Source organism: Euprymna scolopes, chromosome 6 (genome assembly GCF_053919585.1).
Source record: "Euprymna scolopes isolate OS-2025 chromosome 6, ASM5391958v1, whole genome shotgun sequence".
Taxonomy (NCBI): Eukaryota; Metazoa; Mollusca; class Cephalopoda; order Sepiida; family Sepiolidae; genus Euprymna; species Euprymna scolopes.
This window is the reverse complement of record NC_136487.1, coordinates 92,973,907-92,994,368: the sequence shown is the minus strand read 5'-3', so window position 1 is coordinate 92,994,368 and position 20,462 is coordinate 92,973,907. Positions and strand designations below refer to the sequence as shown.

General features: G+C 32.5%; 1 protein-coding gene across 7 annotated transcripts in view; it reads right to left on the bottom strand.

Annotated features, from left to right (window-relative positions):
* Positions 1-20,462, bottom strand: part of LOC145277797 (sodium- and chloride-dependent glycine transporter 1-like) — a 213,009-nt gene that overhangs the window by 121,306 nt on the left and 71,241 nt on the right. The window contains exons 1-2 of one of the 7 annotated variants that reach the window (XM_080129624.1): positions 15,269-15,465; positions 9,892-10,021 (exon numbers count right to left, since the gene is read on the bottom strand). The exons of 4 other annotated variants lie outside the window; for them this stretch is intronic. In XM_080129624.1, coding sequence (XP_079985750.1) covers positions 9,892-9,939 — 48 coding nt within the window. In that variant the 5' untranslated portion in view covers positions 9,940-10,021; positions 15,269-15,465. Of the gene's footprint in view, positions 1-9,891; positions 10,022-15,268; positions 15,466-20,462 lie in introns of those variants that run through there. 2 more of the 7 variants (XM_080129623.1, XM_080129626.1) reach the window with 2 other exon arrangements.

The following is a 20,462-nucleotide window of genomic DNA, read 5'->3' as shown; positions in this document are numbered from 1 at the left end:
CAGGTGGGAAACAGGCGAACGGAAGAGAGTTCCACAATCGTGCACTTCTGAGAAAGAAGCTCTGCTCATGGAATCTACGTTTGGATTTAGGCACAGATAAAGAGTGGGGAAAATTATTGACAGTAGCTTCAGCCAGACGGGTGTTTCTCGTGAAAGATTGGCGAGGGGGGCGACGAGAGATTGGAGCTCAGACGAGCACTTGCCAAGGAAATAACGATAAAACAAAGACAGGCTCGCAACGTTTCTTCCGTGGGAGTGAGGCTGCAGGGAAGAGAAAAGGGCATCCCCCAGTAAACCACGAAGTCTATTTTGTACTCTGTCAAAGCAGGATAGGCTGTTTTTAGTAGCTCCTGTCCAGATGTGGCAGCAGTACTCCATCCTTGGACGTACTTGGCTTTTATACAGATAAAGAATTGCATTAGTAGTGAGATATCTTCTGGAGCGGTAGAAGGATCCTACCATTTTCCCAGCGTTACTGGCAACAGATTTGATGTACGTGTTCCATTTCAGATCAGGAGTAAAGGACAAACCCAGAAGCTTGTCAAAACATGGAGCCTCCCCAAGACGAGAGCCATCCATTTCAATTGATGCCAGATGGGGATCAGAGCGTTGATTATGTAAATTACTTTAATAGTCCCAAACAATATAGAACCTCATCAGAAAAAAATCCCTATTTTTCGTTACAAAAATGGGAACAAGATCCCGACCCCCAACGTTTTTATTTCCAATAAACTTCATTTGATGTTGGATGTTTTATTTCCAATAAACTTCAAATATGATGTTGGAAACTGAATAAAATTTCATCGTTTTAGTTTGTTTGTTTTTTTTATGATTCTTCTTTTTTTTTTTTATAGATACAAAAGTGAAGAATGGAATAGAGACTGAAAAAGTGTAGCAACAGCAGCGACACTTCGCGGTTTACTAGTTTGAATCTCTCTGGTTTATAAGCTCAGTGCTGATTTGTGGAAGCAATCACCTTCCCATCTGGCTGGCCCATTCAGAGGCCATTTTTCAGTCGAGTTGAGCACTCGACAGCATTCATAAAAATATTAAACGCAATGCAACTTTCTCTCTTCTTGGTCAGGACGCAATGCAGACAACAATTTCACGTGACTCGGATCAATTCCAAAACTGATCTCTTGGGGCGCCACAGAAACCACCTGTGCCGTTGGCCTTGGGTTTGACTTCGACGAGGAGATAAATAATCAAGCATGGCTACCACCGGACATTGGCTTCAATACAGTACACATATGTAACTTTTCTACTCGAGCAGGACTTCCCAAACTTTTTTTTTTTTTTGGCTTCGTCTATACACATGGACTTATTCTACCACTAAACTCCTTCTCGTTTATGGTCATTTTTTACATAACAAAGATAATCAATAAAGTTGTTTTTAAATGTTCGAATGAGACTGTTTTCTTATTCTACAAAATAGCTACAAACGTCGTTAAATTTAAATGGAATTTCAAAAAAAAACAAAGCAAAAAACAAAAAAAAAAAAAACAAAAAAAAAAAAAACAAAGTAGGAAATTATAATGAACAAAGGAGAATAAAGCAAATAAGTACATGGCTATTATTTTACTTAGAACATATCAGTATTATTTTGTTTATTTTATTTGAAGCTTGCAATTCCTTTAAATCAAATAGAATTTCATGTTTATTTTTTTAATCATTTCATCTTAAAAAAAAAGCTGAAATGATTAAAAAAATAAACATGAAATTCTATTATTGAATTTCTAAATTAAAGTAAATATTCAATCTATATAAAATATAGTCAAAATTAATTTAATCCCATTCGGCATTCCCCTCATTTGCTTTGGCTTGATTTTTCTAATTCTGAACTAGCTTACAATTTTATAGGTCTAATGTTTTGCAATGCGTAGGCTGGAAGGGACGAAGTAAAGAATAGATACCCTGTAGCAGACGACGACGCCTGGCGGTGCCAGGCGCACAATTCAACTAACACCGGTGATTCGACCTTGACATTGGCACAAGCACACGGCGTCGGTTGTTTGTAAACACGTCAAATAGCAAACATGCTAGAATATTCACCAGCATTTTTTAAAAATATATTTACAAAACCTTTGAAGATTTAAAAGAAAAAGTATATATTTACAAAACATTTTTTTTAAAATAAGTAACAAAACGAACGTATTTAAATAAAAGATATTTAAATAAACGGGTGTCTCTTTCTGTTTCGGATTTTTGCGACCAAGATTGATTTTTATGTGCCGTGTTTTTTTTTTGGGGGGGGGGGGTCTGTGTGCGTTTTTAAGACAATTCAATATTTATTCTTTAAAACATTAACTTTAGCGACAATTAATATATTTTCAAAATAATACTTTTAAATATTACATTTTTACGAATATTCGCAAGCAAGATTTAAAAAAAAAAAAAAAAAGACGAGGTGTTTTTTTTTTTTTTTCAATTAAATTATAAACTTTATTTGAACTTTCAACAAACTTTTACAGACATAAAAATAGACTTTATGGATATTTTATAATAATTTTTTAAAAATATATTTAACGAAAAGTTTTTTTTTTATCATTTCATTGTTGAATAAAATTTCAAAGTAATAAATGGTGAAAAAAAATATCTCGAAAAGAAAAAACACCTTGTCTTTTTTTTTGTTTTAAATAAAACTTTAATTTTAAAATTTCGATGTTTGAAAAACAGTCCATAATATATATTTCATTATAAAAGTTCTATTTTTGTTTGATAAAAAGAATAAAACAGTTAATAAATAATAAAAAAAAACAACAGTCCATTAAGTTCAAATAAAGACTGTTTGAATAAAACTTATAAAAAAAGGTTCATTCTATACGGTTTTGGCCATTTCTTTTTTGTGCATTTTTGATACAATTCAATATTTATTTACAGTGCGATGTATGTCGGTGGTCAGTGAAGGAGAAATCCTTTTAGGCCGAGGCAATTTTTATGCATAATAAAATCACAAGTATAAACAATTGAGATAAAAAAAATATATTATTTTATTCACATCTTTTTATAACTTTTATTTTTATAAAGATGAAATGTAGTATCACAAGATAGAAATCTTTTTATAATTTTTATTTAAAAAAAAACTGTCTGTAAAAGTTTGTTGAAAGTTCAAATAAAGTTTATAATTTAATTGAAAAAAAAAAAACACCTCGTCTTTTTTTTTTAAATCTTGCTCGCGAATATTCGTAAAAATGTAATATTTAAAAATATTATTTTGAAAATATATTATCACTGAAGTTAATGTTTTAAAGAATAAATATTGAATTGTCTTAAAAACGCACACAGAACCCCCCAAAACACGGCACATAAAAATCAATCTTGGTTGCAAAAATCCAAAACAGAAAGAGACACCCGTTTATTTAAATATCTTTTATTTAAATACGTTCGTTTTGTTACTTATTTTAAAAAAATGTTTTGTAAATATATACTTTTTCTTTTAAATCTTCAAAGGTTTTGTAAATATATTTTTTAAAAAATGCTGGTGAATATTCGAGCATGTTTGCTATTTGACGTGTTTACAAACAACCGACGCCGTGTGCTTGTGCCAATGTCAAGGTCGAATCACCGGTGTTAGTTGAATTGTGCACCTGGCACCGCCAGGCGGTGTCGTCTGCTACAGGGTATCTATTCTTTACTTCGTCCGCTGGAAGTTGGTAGTTGTGCCATTTTCCATTTCGTCGTAATCCATACTTCACTGCTAAGATTGCATTCTATATCGTTCTTTATTTCTGTTTCGAAAAAACACAACAAAAAACATAAATCATGTTGGGTTATACGATGGCTGGATGATATCATATATGTGTACTTGCATACTCCTGTTTATTTTGAGATTGCATAGGGATATCGAACACGTATACCCACTTTATTTAGTTCACCCACATCCTTATTTAAGTTGTAAGAGTATTTGCTACTCGCTATTTTTTTAATTGAAGTTTAATAAAAATTGAAACAATGTTGCAATGCATTTTTTTTTACACAGTGATTACCACTTATCAAGGCCCGGAAGCCACTCAGGGTAAGGGTTATTGCAAGTACATTACGTTAGTGTGGAGATTTGATGAAGTGTTTACTTAAGGGGGCGGTTCATTAGGAATTTGTTAACATTGGACTTGAAGACATCCAAGTTGTAGTCCGGAGGGAAGCAGGCAGACGGAACAGAGTTTCACAGGCGTGCAGTTCTAAGAAAGAAGCTTTGTTCATGGAATCCGCGTTTTGATTTAGGCACAGATATAGAGTGGGGGAAATTTTTCACAGTGGATTCAGCTAGACAGGTGTTTTCCGTGAAAGATTGGCGAGGAGGGACCAGGGATTGGAGCTCAGACGAGCACCTGCCATTAAAATAACGATAAAACAAGGATAGGCTCGCAACGTCTCTTCTGTGGGAGAGGGGTTGCAGGGTAGAGAAAAGGGTATCCCCCACTAAACCACGAAGTCTGTTTTGTACTCTGTCAAGGCATGATAGGCTGTTTTTGGCAGCTCCTGCCCAGATATGGCAACAGTATTCCATCCTTGGACGTACTTGGCTTTTATATAGATAGAGAATTGCATTAGTAGTGAGATATCTTCTGGAGCGGTAGAAGGATCCCACCATCTTTCCAGCGACCTTGGCAACAGACTTGATGTACGTGTTCCATTTCAGATCAGGAGTAAAGGTCAAACCCAAAAGCTTGTCAAAACACGGGGCCTCACCCAGACGAGAGCCAACCATCACAATTGATGCCAGTGCACAAACCGCCAGTGGTCAGTGAACCACAGGTTGACAACAACTGGTCTATATAATATTTTTTAAAAATTTTACAGAACAATTATTGCACTTTTCCTCAAGGGTTGTCAACTGAGTATATCATAGTTTGATATGGAATTAAAATATTTCGGAAATATTTTTAATGTGATAATTGTGTTAAGATGAAATACACACACATACAGACGGAGGCACACACATTAATACAACTTAACATTAATAGCTTTCAACACCTCTAACATATTAAACGTTTTCTACAATTAAAAGATACACAATGAATATACAAATACATTAATGAAGAATCGTTTGCATTAAACTGCATTTCGTCCACGATAATAAAATAAATCTAAGAGGAACAAATATATGAATAAATAACACATTACGACCTCCACAATAAAAATGACAAAACAACAATATATTAATGAAGACAATAAATATACATATACATAAATAAATAACAAATTCAATTACATTTTTTTCTCTCGCCAAATTACAGACCAAAATAATTAAACTTCTGAAATAAAACACCATAGCAAAGATAAAAACGTATTGAAGACGTCGAAAGCAGTTGAAATGGGTAAAACCGAAACACAATTCATAGGTGTATGCTCTATTAACTGACACCAAAGATCCGGAAACTAGAATGCTAAGTCTAGAAAACGATTAAGAAAATAAAGAGAAAAGAAAATTCTATCGCCTTTAGTCAGACTTATTATACACACACACACACACACACACACACACACACACACACACACACACACACATATATATATATATATAGAGAGAGAGAGAGAGAAAGAGAGAAAGAGAGAGAGAGAGAGAAAGAAAGAGAAAGGGTAAAACGATAAAATTGTCGCCCTAAAGAAAACAACACTACAGCTTTATTTAAAAACTTTTATTGAAAAATCAATTCGGATAACTTGATTATGTAGTAGAGCTTACATCTACTAGCCGCCTTGAGCCCCAATCACCGCCTCGATACGAGTTCGCAACTGTGAGCATAAGCGCACGTGTGAGCTCGGCGGATGGCAGAGATCAGGCTGCCTTTGGTGTCGTGTGGGGGTTATATTGATGATGTTCTGGATGTATGACCAAACGGAGTAGTCCAGCGGGTTAAGGATGCAGGAGGAGGAGGACGAGTGAGAGAAGGGTACAAAATAATTTGTCCTTTAATATGCACATTCTATTAACGATGTTTCTGATAAAGGGGGAAGAATTGCTGTTTCCTGTGTCGGAATCTATCCATATAACACTTATCGTTGGTCAGCATTTTACTTGGAAGTGGTATTTTTAAGTCTCTTATATTCATTAGTTTCATGCCTTATCTAAAGCGACTGAAAGCAGGAAGTGAGAGTTATGAGGCTGTCGAAATTAAACCCAAGGTCTATTTTCTACACTTTATTGTTGAGTCTAAGAAGACCTTTCTTCTTCTTCTTGAAATTAAGTTATGGGAATATGTGTAATGTTATCCACTGTGCTCATGTAGGTTATAATGTTTAGCTACTGTGTGATATATGGCACTATCTTTGTGCACTTCGTCATCCAGACGTGTTCGAAAACCACACTCTACTTATATTACGACCACCAAGAGTAAGAAAAAGGCCTGTTAACTGAAAAATGTCTTCAGGCAATGTAGGTAAGATTTGACAGACTGTCTGTACTATATGAGGGCCATTTGAAAAAGAGTAATAAAACATTTTTTAAAAGAAAAAGGGACCCAGTTCGATTAATACTTAAATTGAACTTTATTCAATATAAAATATAAATATTTTCTCTGTAAAAGTAAGTAATTTTAAAGCAATATATAATTTAATACTGATAAAACTTAATTATGAATTTAGGGAACAAACAATTAAAGAAACATTAAACACAAATATGTTTTTGCCTTCGGAACAAGATCACAGTGTAGTATCTGTTTTGATGCTACAGTTTACCTTTTCTTTCCTCGGTTGGTGGAGGAGAAATCTTTCATGACTGAGGTTATTTTTGTTCCTATCCAGAGTGCCCCTTATTGGGAGGCTGGATTTTGCCCACAAGATTATATGTTGAAATATTTAAATAACTATTACTTTAAATACAGAAATTATATTTAAATTTTTGGTTTTCTGTTCTTCTATGTCCATTTTTCCCCGATGTTTTTCATCAAAATGTGTAGCGTATTAGTTGTCTCACAGGCCATTATCAGTGATCGCTCACTGGCAGTAACCTGTGGTGTTCCCTGGAGACCAAGTGACAACAAGTCTTCCCAGATATGCAGTGTTCTCCACCTCTTGACCACTTGTGCAGATGATTGCATGTTATCGGAACAGCTGTTGTCACTGTTTTCTCGTTGGCATTGGGCATTGGTGTTTCCTGGGGTTTGGGTGACAAAATACTCCCCAAAGTACTAGATTTTGTTATATATTTGTTTTTGACAACTTTTTCGAATCTATGTGTATAGTAAAACAACCCCGTCATGTAAATTATTTACAGTTAAAATGTTATAAAATACAAAAACTTTAAGTTTTAAATATATTTCAAAGAAATAAATTACGCCCGATGCTAAAATATTGAAAATTCACCGATCGGGGAAAAAAAAAAAAAAAAAAACTGCCGTGAAAAATGCTAACTTTAAAATATTTGGAAATACTCGGTGAAAAATTTTATTTATTATTAAAAGAACGGACTGAAAAATATATAAAAATTGTTTGTTTTGCTGTAAAAAAAATAAATAAAATGAAATATTCGATTTTCTCCAATAGAAATAAAAGTTCAAAAACTACTTCGCTTACTATATTTTGTTAGATTAAAATTATCCCAATGTGAAATTATAATAATTATTGTCCAAATGGAGAATTGTTCTTTCTCTTTAAAACATACATGGACAATCGGTAACACATATTGGTAGCGATATTTTTTATGCTTGTTAGCATGACCACGTAGTTGAATACTGGAAACTTTCTATACCTACAAGTTGATCAGGAAGTGACGTTATGCTGTCACGTTCACCGGCCTACTCTCTCGGTGGTGGTGCTTATATCCACTTTCTTCGCATTAGAGAGGATGACTTAGCTAACGGAGGCGTCTAGTTGCAGTAAACTGAACGACGTAATGTATGTGGCAACAACGTTATGTGTTAGCGGGATAAAATCTGGGAAACGAAATCAAATAGTATACTTGGACGAGTTTATTTTATTTTTAGAATTTTTTTTTCTTTTAGTGGAGTCTTATACATATTTACACACGCGTGTGCGCACACACAAATATATTTACAATTAAATAATAATTGTTATTTACACCGACAGACATAAATGTTTCACGCTTACGCAATCATCAGTGTTTGGATATATATATATATTATATGGAAAAATGCGCGCATGAAAAGTAATATTCTTAGGATTTTATTAAACCTGGAAAAGTAAAGGACAAGAAATTCAACCTGGAAAAGTAAAGAACAAGATATTCTAGTAAAGTAAAAAATAAGAATTTTTTAGACTTAAAATATTGCAGCTAAAAATAAAATTTGAATATTGATAAATATTTTATTTATTATTTGCATATGTTGTTGTTTATTGTTGAGTTAGAAAGGGTGTCAGTCGCTGGATTGAACTTATTTCCCCCCTATTATTTGCATATATTTATGTAGTGAAAATTGTTTGAATAAAATTAATTCATTAGTTAGTTAGTTAGTTAGTTAGTAGATGGAATTAATAATTTTATAATTTACATAAAAATTAATTATTTTATTATATCATAATTAGGATCATTTAATTCTTTTTAACTCAACAATAAACAACAACATATACAAATAATAAATAAAATATTTATCAATATTCAAACTTTATTTTTAGCTGCAATATTTTAAGTCTAAAGAATTCTTAGTTTTTACTTTACTAGAATATCTTGTTCTTTACTTTTCCAGGTTGAATTTCTTGTTCTTTACTTTTCCAGGTTTAATAAAATCTTAAGAATATTACTTTTCATGCGCGCATTTTTCCATATAATACATGATTTTTCCAGGCATTGCTATTGTATTAATATATAAATTCATAATATTTATTAATGATTGTCAAAAAAAAAAAAATTAGCTCTCAAACACACATTTATGCAATATTTATCATTCAATCACAGTAGTTCCGAACCAGGGTCTCTACCGAGACTGCGGTTCATGAATTCGCGATCTGTATAGAGCGTAAACTAACAAAAAAGAAGATGTCACTCGGTGTCTTTTTAGATATCGTTGGAGCTTTTGACAACATACCCTTCAATAGTATGTTCAAGTCGCTACGAGAACTCAATGTGCCACCAGTACTCATCCGATGGATTGAGTATATGGTGAGGCACAGAACAGTTCAAATAGAACTACTGAGGGCAACTGTTAAAAGGGAAGTAGTTAAATGAAACCCCCAAAGTGGGATTTTATCACCTTTTCTATGGAACTGTATGCTGAATCCTCTTTTAAAGGAGTTTAAAATAGGAATATTTATGCCCAGGCTAATGCTGATGACATCGCAGTGCTGGTCGCGGGTTCAAAAGCATCATTGGTCAGACGCATTGCCAAAATGGGACTACATTTTTCATCAAATGTGATAACGAAAAATTTGAGTTCATTCAAAGAATATGTATATCATAGAATTCACTAATATTTTTAATCGATAAATTCACCATTTTTTGCTATAAAATCATAAGGAGAGTTAAAAAAAAAATTAGTTATTAAAAAAGTTCGGTTTTTTAATTATAAAAACAAAACGATACACGGGATTGAACCTAAAATATTTCCACCAACCCTCGGTACTCTAACCGTTACGCTAACACGTCATATTGGCAAAATCGCAGTAAAAAATATTTATATACAAAAAAAAGTTATGCAAAAAAAAAAAAAAAGCGTTAGTCACTTATGTACTTACTCTCCTGTTTGTGAACCCACATATTTTGTTGTAACTTTTTTTCTACTGAACCAATTTTCGAAATTTTTTTTCAGAATGTAGCTAATGAGGTGTTCTATCTAACTATATAACCTGTTTGAAATTTGGTTGCGAACGTAATTAGTAGTGGGGTTTGAATGTGTCTCAATTCATCCAATTTCGGACTTAAGCATATATTCAACCACTACCGTGGTTGAATGATATATATATAATTATTTACTATAATAATTATTAAATACTTACAGACACTAGTGTTTCATCCTTGCGGGAATCATCAGTGCAGGGTGTCATGATTAACACCAGTCAATAAATTCCAACCCGGCGACAGAAGCCATCACTGGCTCCATTAGCAAGGACCTAATCCATTCGGCTGCTGTTAATCATGAGAAATACTGTTGAAATTTAAACATTTATTTTTTAATGCTTTTTAACGTCTGTCAGAGTGATCTAATCATTATATGATAATCTGCACATAAGAGCTAATTTGACCGACTTTTATTTCAACTGAAAGTGTTTAACGATAAGAAACCAGTTTCTTAAAGGGGCTGGCATAATTATTTACTATAATAATTATTAAATAAATAAAAGTTTAGTTCAATAATTATAATTTGGTTATATCACAAGAAGATTGTATAACACCGATGTTTTAAAATTTACTAATTTCCTGGATATTAATAAATATTTTACGTAAAGTTGAACTTTGTAGTTAACACGTAAGCTAATTAATCGATCTTTATCAATTTTGAAGCACATATGCTATACGGAAGGGTTCCAAATGTGGACTATATTTAGTTTAATTTAATTTTATGCAAAGAAAATAAATGGAATAGAAGTCCATTATAAAAAATCAGATACCTCCAATTTTTTGTGAGATTTTAGCAAGTTATTAGACCCCATCAATAAATATTTCCTAAATTTTAGCTTCTTTGTAGTATTTTAAAGTTATTTTACGGGCATAATATGGGATCAGCCTCACATTAAAAAATTTTAATGCATCATATTTGTATTAAGTTAATCCACAGTCATTGCATACGACTTAAAGAAAGATTCCATGAATTTCAATTTCTTCTGAAAACACCTTAAGCTTAAATCTTACATTTTAGACACTTTCTAAAATCAAGATGATGTAATAGATATTGATAAAAATTGGAATAATGATTCTAAATATAGGGTTTAATATTATTATATCTTGATGTTAATGTTTGTAAGCGGGCATGAAAATGATGCAAAATTATTCTGGTCTGGGAATGTATTTTACCATATATGGTATTCTTCTAATGTACTATATATATATATATATATATATATATATATATATATATATATATATATATATATATATATATATATATACTAGCGTTACCCTGCCACGCGTTGCTGTGGCTCAATTTGGTGTAATGGAAAATTCTATTAAAAAGAGAAAATGCATGTTTCTTATATTCTTAGTACAACAATCCACTCTAAAAAAAAAAAATAAAAAAAACGAAAAAAATGGTATTCTTGCAGAATTGGATCCTGATTCTCAGGATTACCGTCAATCATGGCTTGGGCTCGACCAACAATCAGTGGATAAAGCTAACGTTGAAACGCTAAACGGTTTTTTGTTCTTTCTTTTCTTTTCTGTATACAAAAATGTGAGTTAGTAATTAATATTTGAGTGATGGGGGGGGGGGTTTACTATACACAGATTAGAAAAAGTTGTCCAAAAACAAATGAAAGCAAAGGTAAGGTAAGTTACATTTCTACCTAACTGGATAATTGTTTAGTGTTTTTATGTAAGGTAAAATGTTTAATCTGCTGGAAAAACAGAAATGGTTGCAGACTGTTAAAGTTTGGAAAATTAAGTTGAAAACTAAAAACTATACAATACAGTGTCAAAAACCCACCGAATATGTTACCATTACATAGGCTGACATAATCGGTGGGTTTGTGACAGTATTTTGTATAGTTTTTTTAGTTTTAACTCACTTTCTCAAACTTAACATAATCAACAGTGTCCGCCACCATTTGTATCTTTCAAATACACCGATAAACACTGTTTTTCGAGCTGACTAAACGTTACATTAAATGAAAAGGGTTTGTATTAACAGATACAAAGAAGTTGTCAAAAAATGAATATATAACAAATAAATGTTATCAAAGGCAAGAAAAGTAAATGTTCTACCTAACTGGATAAGATTGTAGTGTTTTTATGTAATGTATAATGTTTAATCAGTTCAAAAACATGCAGTGTTTATCGGTATATTTGAAAAATACAAATGGCGGCAGACTGTATCGAACACGTTAAGTTTGGGGAAATTTTGGGAAAATGAGTTTAAACTAAAAAACTATACAAAATACTGTTAGGAACTCACTCAATATATGTTACTGTGATGTAGGCTGACATATAATCAGTGGTTTTAAATTTTGATCGATACAGGTAACGACTTTTAAGAGTCCCTTTTAGTGATTACCTGGTTTGAGGATATTATACAACTAAATGGCAAATCTGCCCCCAAAATCCGGTATTATTTTACTTTTAGGCCCGTCTCATGTTCGTATATAACGAAATATTTTATTGTAGATTTCAGTGTACTAAAAACGAATCTGCAAACCGTTTCCGTCGCAAAAAGAAAGTTTTCATGATATGCAGAAATTACTTTTTCGAAAAGTGGGTGATCACTTTTCAATTTAAATTTAACTTAGAATGAGCACCCACTTTCTGGCCACCTGAGAGAGGGTCATTTTTCTGTGTGTGTGGGGGGGGGGGCAGACCCCCTGCCCCTCCAACCAATTTAAGCAGGTAATTTTAAAGGATTTTCCAAGGGTAGAAAGAAAGCCCCCACCCCAAAAACCGTGGCCACAAAGTGGGTGATCATTTTACGTTAAATTATTATGGAAAAGTGATCCTTCACTTTTTTAAACTAACATTTCTTCATATCTTGGAAACTACTCGTTTGCCTTAATTATAAAGGTTATTTTCGTTTTCAGCGACCCCGAAAACTTATAAAAGTGGTAATTTTAAAGGAATTTTCGAGGGTGGAGTAATTCCTCATATTTACCTTTTTTTTTTCCAATAACATAAGAAATTAAGAATTAGACAAATTTATGGTGCTAATGCACTTACCGATCTATACTATTTTTTAAATCGTATTTTCAAGTTTAATTAAAGTTTTTTTTATTATTCAATTGTATTCTAAATAATGTTAATACTGTTCCGTGTCTGCTTAAGTTTAATTTTTGTTTATTAAATTGTTAGGTGAAAGTCCAGAATAGTTACAAAACACCCTCTTCTCCCCATGTTAAGAATGGCTTTTTAAATAATAACGTTATTATTTCAGCACGGATCAATACGTGCACGAGTACCCAATTTCTTTAATAAAGAAAAAGCATTCATATTTTAGAATAGATGCAAAACTCCCTCCCCATGTTAAGAATAGCTTTCTAAATAACGGTATTATTTCAGCACGGTACCTTCTCTGCATAAGTACTATCTTTTGTTTATTAAATTGTTAGGTGAAAGTTATAAGTACCATGTTTTGTTTATTAAATTGTTAGGTGAAAGTACAGTACTCATGCAGAGAGTGACCCGTGTTGAAATAATAACGTTATTATTTAAAAAGCCATTCTTAACATGGGGACGGGAGGGTGCTTTGTACCTAATCTGTATTTTAAACTTACAATTGAATAAAAAAACATAATCAAACTTTAATTAAACCTGGAAATACGATTTAAAAAATAGCGCGGACCACTCTTTGAATTTAGGCACCGCCAAAACTGGGGTGGGGGGCAGGTAAGTACTTTTTGACGGACCGTCTTTTTAAAAATCTACCAAATATCAGGTAATTATCCGATCAATACGAAATTTCCAGCGATTATTAAGAGAAGAATGAACTTTATAACAGTGTACTTTTTTTCATAAACGATATTTTTATATATATTTTATTTTTTTGCTTACAACCCCCCCTTGTTTTGAGGGAGTACAAATATGCTTAAAATAATCATCTGAAACTGAACACAACATATTGTGCTGTTGTAACAGACAGAATTGTAGATTAAAAAAAATTGTTTGCATACCTTATTTTGACGTCTGAATATCAGAACTTCGATTGTGTTTAATTATCCCGCTTTTGAGTTTTGAAGTGTGAAATTCGGTGAATATGTTAAGTAAAATAATTAATTTAAGTTAAGCAAAACAAAAAAGAAATTTTTTTTAATATTTATACGAAAAAAGCCATTTTAAAATCTTTGATAAATTAATTAACAAATTTTTTAGCGAGCCGAATAATGTATGACCATTATTAAACAGGGCATGCTTTGAAGAATCGATACAAAAAAAAATTCGATAAATATTGTGCTCCTTGTGTTAAAAATAGCATCATTTTTTCGATCCCGTTTGAAAACGTTTGCCGCCTTTCGACTACGGTGGACCAAACGCGCTGAAATATTTTTTTATTCTGCTTTAAATTGCCCCCCCCCCATTTTGGGGAGCCTGGCCCCCACACACATACACATTAAAAACCAAACTCATACAAATGGTCACCCATCTGGTACTGGCCAGCCTCAGCATTAATAATACATTGAAATTTTCGTCACTGAAAAATAAGTTTTTTTTTGGCCTGTTTGGTCTTCCATAGTTTGTAAACACAAACGTAAACATTATTGATATAGACTCTAGATCGACGCGAAGTAACTAGTTGCCTATAATAATAAGTGAAATTATTTGAAATCCAGGTACTTATATTATAATATTTTTGCATATTCTCATAGAAAATCATCCTAAATCTTAGTTAGACAACAAATAAATAAATTAATTAGTTCAAAAACCTTTCTTTTTTTTTTTAAATATTTATGTACGTTTTTTGTGCAAGACAAAAAATGTCAATTGTTAACTTTTTGGGAAAATTTAACATTTAAAATTTAATTAAAAATAGTAGAAAGAGTTTTACATTATTCTGTTTTCTATATGATAAAATTCAGGGTTTTATCTTTCTGGAAAAAAAAGTTACTCAGAAATAATGGATTTTAATAAATGTAATTTCGTTTTAAAAAACAATAACTTGATTTTTCGGCCATTTTTGGCGGTGCCTTACCAACTAATCTTATATCGAAAAACAAAAAAAAATTCAAAAAGCAAGCGACAAACTTTTTTTTGGCCTTATATAATAAAGAAAAAATGTGTAAATTAAAAAATTTGGGAGATAAACAAATGAATTATGTTTTTTGTTTGTTTGTTTTTTTTACTTACTAAACAGAAAATGAAATCTTTCGCCAATTCGTGGCTGTGAAATGAATCGAACCGGAAGTTCAGTTTTATCAACAGAACAGATTCGCACTACGGTTAAAAAAATGTATTTATTTTATTTAATATTTTAATAATTCGCGAGGTAAATTTATTTTAATAACATAAAAACATGCCTCGACTCTAAAGATGGGTTGTCTGAAAATTTCAAATAAATTGGTAACGTAGAAATATGGTTTTATTTACTTGTAACGAACCAAATTTACATTTATATATATATATATATATATATATATATATATATATATATATATATATATATATATATATATATATAGATATATATCATGAATGATACCAAATGAACAAACAAATATTACAAGTATAAAAAGCACGTACCAAAATCTGTTCGCTTTTTTCCTCGGTTGTAAATATGAATCAATTTCTGACAATCTTTATGAACGTCCGTTCTTTGAGGGATGTTATAAGACGTATTTGGGTATTGTCCTATTTATATATTAAGCAAGACAACGTCATGACACATGTCCTGATTTTTAGAATGCATTAATTGAGACATTCCCATATGCTATTGAAAATAAAACAAACAAATAATGCAATAGGATGTTTTTATGAGTCTTTCGGTCGCCGCACCTCCGCTGTTTTCCGCTTTCCTTGAATTGTAATGCCTCACACCAATAAATCTTTATAGACTCTCCTAGTTTTGAGCAACACGTGTTGCCGTTTTCAGAGGTTCCGAAATTTTGCTTATAACGTTCGGAGGTCTTCCTATCATGATGAGTGTGGAGGATCAAGAATGACTACATTATTAAAAAATGTAAACCCGGCACTGTTTACTATATTTAGATATAGGTGTGTTAGGACGAAGCATAAGATCTCCAAAATGAAGAAAGTTGTTTCATTTTTCTTGGAGAATGGGAAATTTGCATGACTATAATTGAAATTAATCAGCAAGCCACGTATAAAACTTAAAATTAAAACACTAGCTGAGGAACCAGCCAGTAATATCTGATGTTATAATTATAATTCATAAACTGTTCTCCAGATAAATGAAAAGGATGCCATTATTTGTTTCTTGCTTATTAGTTGGAGCAATGTATTATTATTTTTCATGATATAACATATCGCAGCCAACCTTAATGAGTTCACTTTTCTTTCTTGAATCATAGGCAGAATCATTTAGTTTGCTGCTATTGCAAACATCATAGCTTACTTTTATGAGTTAAATTCTCTTTCCTTAATCAGTTACCTTCTCTTTCCCGAATACAATTCATTGTACTTGCAGGAATCATTAGCTAACTTTAATAGGTACACTTCTTTTTCTTTAATAATAGGCAACATTATCGAGGTCGATGCTCTTGCAAGAATCATTAGCTAATTTAATAGGCACACTTCTCGCTCCTGAATCATAAGCAACATTATCGAGTCCACTGCTTTAGTGAAAATCATAGCTAATCTTAATAAATTTAATTGTATTTCGCAAATCATGTGAAATATTGTCGAGTTTGCTGCTTCTGCAAGAATCACAAGAACCTAAGCTAACGTTAATAAGTTCATTCTATTTCCTCGATCAATAATCAGGTTCGCTACTCTTGCAAGAATCATAGCTAAGCTTAATCATTTTCTTTCTTTAATTATAGAAGTTGTTTCATTTTTCTTGGAGAATGGGAAATTAGAATGGCTATAACCGACATTCACTAGCAAGCCACATCTAAAACTTAACACTAAAACGTTAGTTGATGAACAAGCTGATGCTGTAATTATAATTCATAAACTGTTTATATAAATGAAAATGGGTGCCATTGTTTGTTTCTTGCTTATTAGTTGCAGCAATGTACTATTATTTTTCATGACATAGCAAGAATAATAGCTTTAATTGAAAAAACCTTCTCTTATAACATTATCGATTATCGAGTTCGCTGCTCTCGCAAGAATGCTAACTAAACTTAATGAGTTATACTGTTCTTATATATGAATCATATTTGTGCGAGAATTTATTACATATTAATCCATGCTTTAAAATGTTAGAAACCAAATGTCTTTATTTTCTTTTTTTCTTTTTCTTTTTTATATTGTAATTGCGTAATTATTGCTAAGTTAACGAAATCAAAATATACATAAAAAGTGTGGTTAGGTGTGTGCCATCGTGAAAAACGGAAAAATCCATGTTATCTTTTGAAATTATGCATTAGCTGTTTGCTTATGTTGTTTATGGCACGTAAGACTAAACCGCGTTTTATACATTGTCATTTTGACAACGTTAATTAAAAACTGATTCATCGCATAGACAATGTGCGTTATCAACTAATGAAGATACAATTTCAATAAAAACAAATGATAAAGACAACATAAAATAAAACTGAAATATAAGGTTACATTTTCTGAATGAATAAAAAATAAATTAACGGCATTGATTACTAAATCTTTACATTGCATTCGTAAAAAGTTTACGTGCGGCTGTTGTTGGTATTGCCCAACCCAACCTACTCATGTTAAGAACGGCTTTTGGAATAGACACTCCTAACATCCTGATGTAAAGTATGGCTTTTGGAATGAGCGTCCCTAACCACCTCATGTTAAGAACGGCTTTCGGAATAGACACCCCATGTTGTGTGGAAGGGGTCAACATATTTGCCCCAAAGAAATAGCGTCGGATTTGGTTCGGTAAGCCGCTATAAGCGAAAATTCGATAATGATGACGTTCCCCACCATCTCTCTCTCTCTCTCTCTCTCTCACTCTCACTCTCTCTCTCTCTCTCTGCATACGTATTCGTCCCAACTCTCTCGCTCGCTCGCTCGCTCGCTCTTCTCTATCACCTCTATTTGCGTTTTCAGATTTATTTATATGCTGAAAAAAAAACAACAAAAAAAAACAAACAGTATTATACTAACCGAAACATTGAACATGTAACAAAATAAAAAACAAGAAAATTAACAAAATACGAATATGTACTTCTAATTTATTTTTACACGTTTATGTTGACTCTGCCACCACCGATGCCAACGACGACGACGATGATGATGACACCCCCCTTTTCTCTCTCTCTTTCTCTCGATCTCCCACACCTCCTCGTCCTCTCCCTCTCCCTTTTCTCTCTCTCCGTGTATATTTGCTTCCATACACTCTCGTTCGATGTTCTCTCAAACCTCCAATTTCATGCTTAATTTTTTTTTTGCAGAAAATAGGAATTGTAATGAATATTAATATAGTAAACGAAGTATTATATTTTGGAAAAAAAGAAAAGCAAAAAAACAAACAAACAATATGTTTGTTTTTTGTTTAAACGAGTGTAGCATGTATAGAGAGAGAGAGAGAGAGAGAGAGAGAGAGAGAGAGAGAGAGAGAGAGAGAGAGCGGCCATGTTATTAAAGGTTTAGTGTGTTCGTTTATTTAATGAGATGTGTATTCTCGAATAAGCGATTTATCAGCTCACAGTCAATGAGAATTGCCGGAATTGTAAAAGGGGTAAATTATTATTTTGGAACAGTAAATGGAAAGATAATGGTTTGTCTATGGGTTATGATCCAGTTACAAAGGGATACAGTATGAGGACTTTAGATTTAGAGGGAAAATAGTAACTACTTCCTAGATAGTGGCTAATAGTGTAAACATAATACATTTGTATATGGCATCTGTTGTTGCAAACCTACAGTACTTTGGTCCAGAGGGGAATTTCTGCCATCAAAATATTATGTATGAAGATATGTAGTAGATTGATTTATTGTACTGCAAAAAGGAAACAAAACAAGGTACAAATGATGATGATGATGATGATGATGATGATGATGATGATAATAATAATAATAATAATAATAATAATAATAATAATAATGGCAACTTTGTAGATTAACGCTCTCAGCTTAAACACCCACAAAAAGAATTTACTTTTTTAGGTGAGTATGTGTAAGCACCTTGAAAATTTTAGTTAAAACAAAATAATTATTTTAGAATTTAAAGTAAGAGATAAGTTTTATATATAAATTTAACGTAAAATAACCACCATTTCCAGTTTATTCTAATGTTTTAGGGATGTTCATTAAGTGTTTTTAATTCTGTGTAAAGTCGTAAAATAATGCATAATGGCCTAAAAGAAGAAGAAGAAGAAGAAGAAGAAGAAGAAGAAGAAGAAGTGGTAGACGTGGTTGGTTTCATGAGTAAGATGGCGAGACTAACAGTTAATATATAAAGCCCATTTTAAATGTGTTTAAGCTAGTTTGGAAAAAAAACAGTTACATTTTAATGTTGGCAAATTGTCACCATTTTTCATGTGTTTCTCGTCAGTGGAAAGGAAACCACTAAATGATTTCAATAATATCAAATATCAAAGAATATATTTTTATTAGTCCGTGAGTTTATTGTTCCATCGCAAACAATATTTTACATGTTTAAAAAATTGTATTATAATCAATATACAGACATAGGGAGAAAATTGGGGAATCCCGCTTTAGCACTTTTTTTTTTACAAAGGCATAACCACTTATCAAGGCCCAGAGACAACTCGAGGATAAGGGTTAAGAGTGTCCAGTACTCAATTAGACAATATAGTAGCCGTTAGTAATGGAAATTCGGTAAATTTGTTTGTGGAACGGCTCATCAAGAACTTGTTTACGTTGGACTTGAAGACAACCATATTGTAGTCAGCTGGAAAGCAGGCAAATGGAAGACAGTTTCACAGGCGTGCACTTCTAAGAAAGAAACTTTGTTCATGGAATCTACGTTTAGGTTTAGGCACAGATAAAGAGTGGGGGAAATTATTGATAGTGTTTTAAGCTAGACGAGTGTTTTTTGTGAAAGTTTGGCGAGAGGGGACCATAGATTGAACACTTTCCATGAAAATAACGATACAGCAGAGACAAACTCGCAACATCTCTTCTGTGAGATAGAGGTTGCAGCGAAGAGAAAATGACATCTCCTACGAGGCTACGAAGTCTATTTTGAACTCTATCAAGGCAGGACAAGTCCTCTCTAGCAGCTCCTGCCTAGGTGTGGCAACAGTACTCCATCCTTGGACGTACCTGGCTCTTATATAGATAGATAATTGCATCAGCAGTGAGATATCTACTGGATCGATAGAAGGATCTCACCATTTTTCAGCGGTCTTGGCAACAGATTTAATGAACGTATTCCATTTCAGATCAGGAGTAAAGGCCAAGCCTAGAAGTTTAGACCACCCCAAGACGAGAGCCATTCATTTCAATTGATGCCAGATGGGGATCAGAACGTTAATGATGTAAAGATAGAAGCTTTGTTTTAGATGCATTAAAAGTAACCAGCCACTCCTTTCTCCATTGTACCACGTGCTCAAGATCAGAGGAGAGAGAATCGGAGAGAACTTGGCCATTTACTGTCTTAGATGTGCTACTATAGATGGTAGTGTCATCAGCATAAATGTCTACGAATGATGTAAGGATGTGATTTGGAAGATCATTAATGTAGATCAGGAATAAAGTTGGAGCCAGGATGGGCCCCTGAGGGATTCCAGCATTAAAACGAGGGATCACTTGGACGGGCTGTTCATGAGGAAATTCCTAGGAAATTATATCGTATTTTGATGTTGTTATGGTCTATAATGTT